General features: G+C 34.9%; 1 protein-coding gene across 1 annotated transcript in view; it reads right to left on the reverse strand.

Annotated features, from left to right (window-relative positions):
- Positions 1-2,186, reverse strand: part of LOC106871628 (SH2B adapter protein 1) — a 29,221-nt gene that overhangs the window by 22,843 nt on the left and 4,192 nt on the right. The window contains exon 4 of the mRNA XM_052976900.1: positions 251-303. Coding sequence (XP_052832860.1) covers positions 251-303 — 53 coding nt within the window. The remainder of the gene's footprint in view (positions 1-250; positions 304-2,186) is intronic.

Below are 2,186 nucleotides of genomic sequence, written 5' to 3' on the forward strand. Positions count from 1 at the left end.
CATTTTACTGCTTTCGCCACCATCACTATCATTTCTATTATCATTCCCCTCTTCCCCATTATTATCCTTACTCTTTCCTTTACTATCATTACTTTCTCCTTCATTACTGTCCTTACTATCAGAATGATTACTCTCTATTATTATTATTATCATTACTCTCCCCATTATTACTTAGTGTATTTACAGCTTCACAATCATTCTTCTGACCCCATAGCAAGCAAATAAGTGAAAACAACCAGAGTAACATTACCTCTTCGGTCACGCCCACTGCCACTAGAGGGAGCTGTAGGTAGCCTTGGCCTCCTATAACAAAAATACAAAAAAAAATAATAATAATAAACAAGGAATTAATCTTCGATCAAATAAGTCACGTTTTCTTTGAAATAACTAATAGAAGAAACCCACTGGTGACCAAGGAAAATTGGTTCTAATGATACAATCTTCCTTTTATTAAGTGATCTAGATGAAAACTTGCCATCAAAATTTCATGTTAACTTATGCTCTCTAAACCAGCTTAATAATAACCTAAGTTGCTTTTTTAAATTTCAATAAACTGAAACTAAGTCTATTTCTACAGGAATATATGGTAACAAAAGGGTAAAAGTGATCTAAATTAAAACCTTCAATCAAAATTTCTTGTTAATTTGTTCCAAACATCAGTTTAATAATGACAAGCACATTATTTGTAATGACCAAAGCGGTGAGCTGGCAAAATCATTAGCATGCTGGGCAAAATGCTTAGTGGTACTTCGCCTGTCGCTATGTTCTGAGTTCAAATTCTGCTGAGGTCAAGTTTGCCTTTCATCCTTTCGGGGGTCGATAAATTAAGTACTAGTTGTGTACTGAGGTCAAGCTAATCGACTGGCCCCCTACCCCAAAATTTCAGGCCTTGTGCCTAGAGTAGAAAGGATTTTTAGTAATGACTGGCGCCTGTCATGGAAAACCTTGTCATCATGTCGCTTTTTATGATTCACCAACATTTTTCAGCCATACAGTGGGAAATAGTTGACATTGCTGATGGAGAGTTCAATCTTGGTCACTAACACAGAATTGCCAAGACTTCCAACTCGAGTCTTGTCAACACCTCACAAATTGGGGTGAGCCTTTTTTTTTTTTTTTTTTTTTTTTTTTTTTTACCTTTTATTTGTTTCAGTCATTGGAATACGACCATACTGGGGCAATAGCTTGAAAAGTTTAGACAAATAAATTTACAACAGGATTTATCATTTTAACTCTCTTCTACAGAACTGCTAAGTTACAGGGAAACAAACAAACCAACACAGATTGTCAAGAGGTTGTGGGGGAGAAACAACACAAAAACACACACTAACACAACAGGCTTTCATTCAGTTTCCCTCTAACGAATTCATTCACAAAGCATCAGTTGTTCTGGGAGTATATTAGAAGACACTTACCTATGGTGCTGCACAGTGGGACTGAACCCAAAGCCACATGGTTGCAAAGCAAGCTTCTTAACCACACAGCCATACCGTAAGTAAGTATGCATGCATGTAGGTGTATACATATATGTATGTAGAAGTGTGTGTGTGTGTGTGTGTGCATGTGTATGTATATTTGCAGGTGCTAATGTGTATGTAGAAATGAAGTGTTTGTTTATTTTCGAAAACATTTCTATTGGGTTGTCTGGAAAGTTCGTGCCAGTTTATAGTAGCTTATCTTTCGACTTATTTGCCATGAAACCACCTCAATTCTGGGAAGAGGGTATTTTCAAGTTATACGAAAGATGGAGACACATTGTGCAACAAAATGGTTCATATTTGGTTGATTAAAAATGTAATGGCAAGTATTTATTGACCTTTTTCTTTCCTTTAAAAATCGGCATGAACTTTCTGGACAACCCAATACATACACATTAACACCTACAAAAATACATACACACACACATACTTCTACATATGTATATACCTACACACACACATATATATATATTATATATATATATATATATATATATATATATATATATAAACATGCAGTTACACATACGTGTATATACACACATATCCACCTGTTCAACATACATACATCTATACCCACACACATGCACACAAAAACACAAATACATATTACAAAAATATGATTATACATACATGCATATATATATATACACACACACATATACAGGGTGTCCCAAAAAGATGTACTCACTCTTTGACAGACGATTA

This window comes from Octopus bimaculoides, chromosome 26, assembly GCF_001194135.2.
Source record: "Octopus bimaculoides isolate UCB-OBI-ISO-001 chromosome 26, ASM119413v2, whole genome shotgun sequence".
Lineage (NCBI taxonomy): Eukaryota > Metazoa > Mollusca > Cephalopoda > Octopoda > Octopodidae > Octopus > Octopus bimaculoides.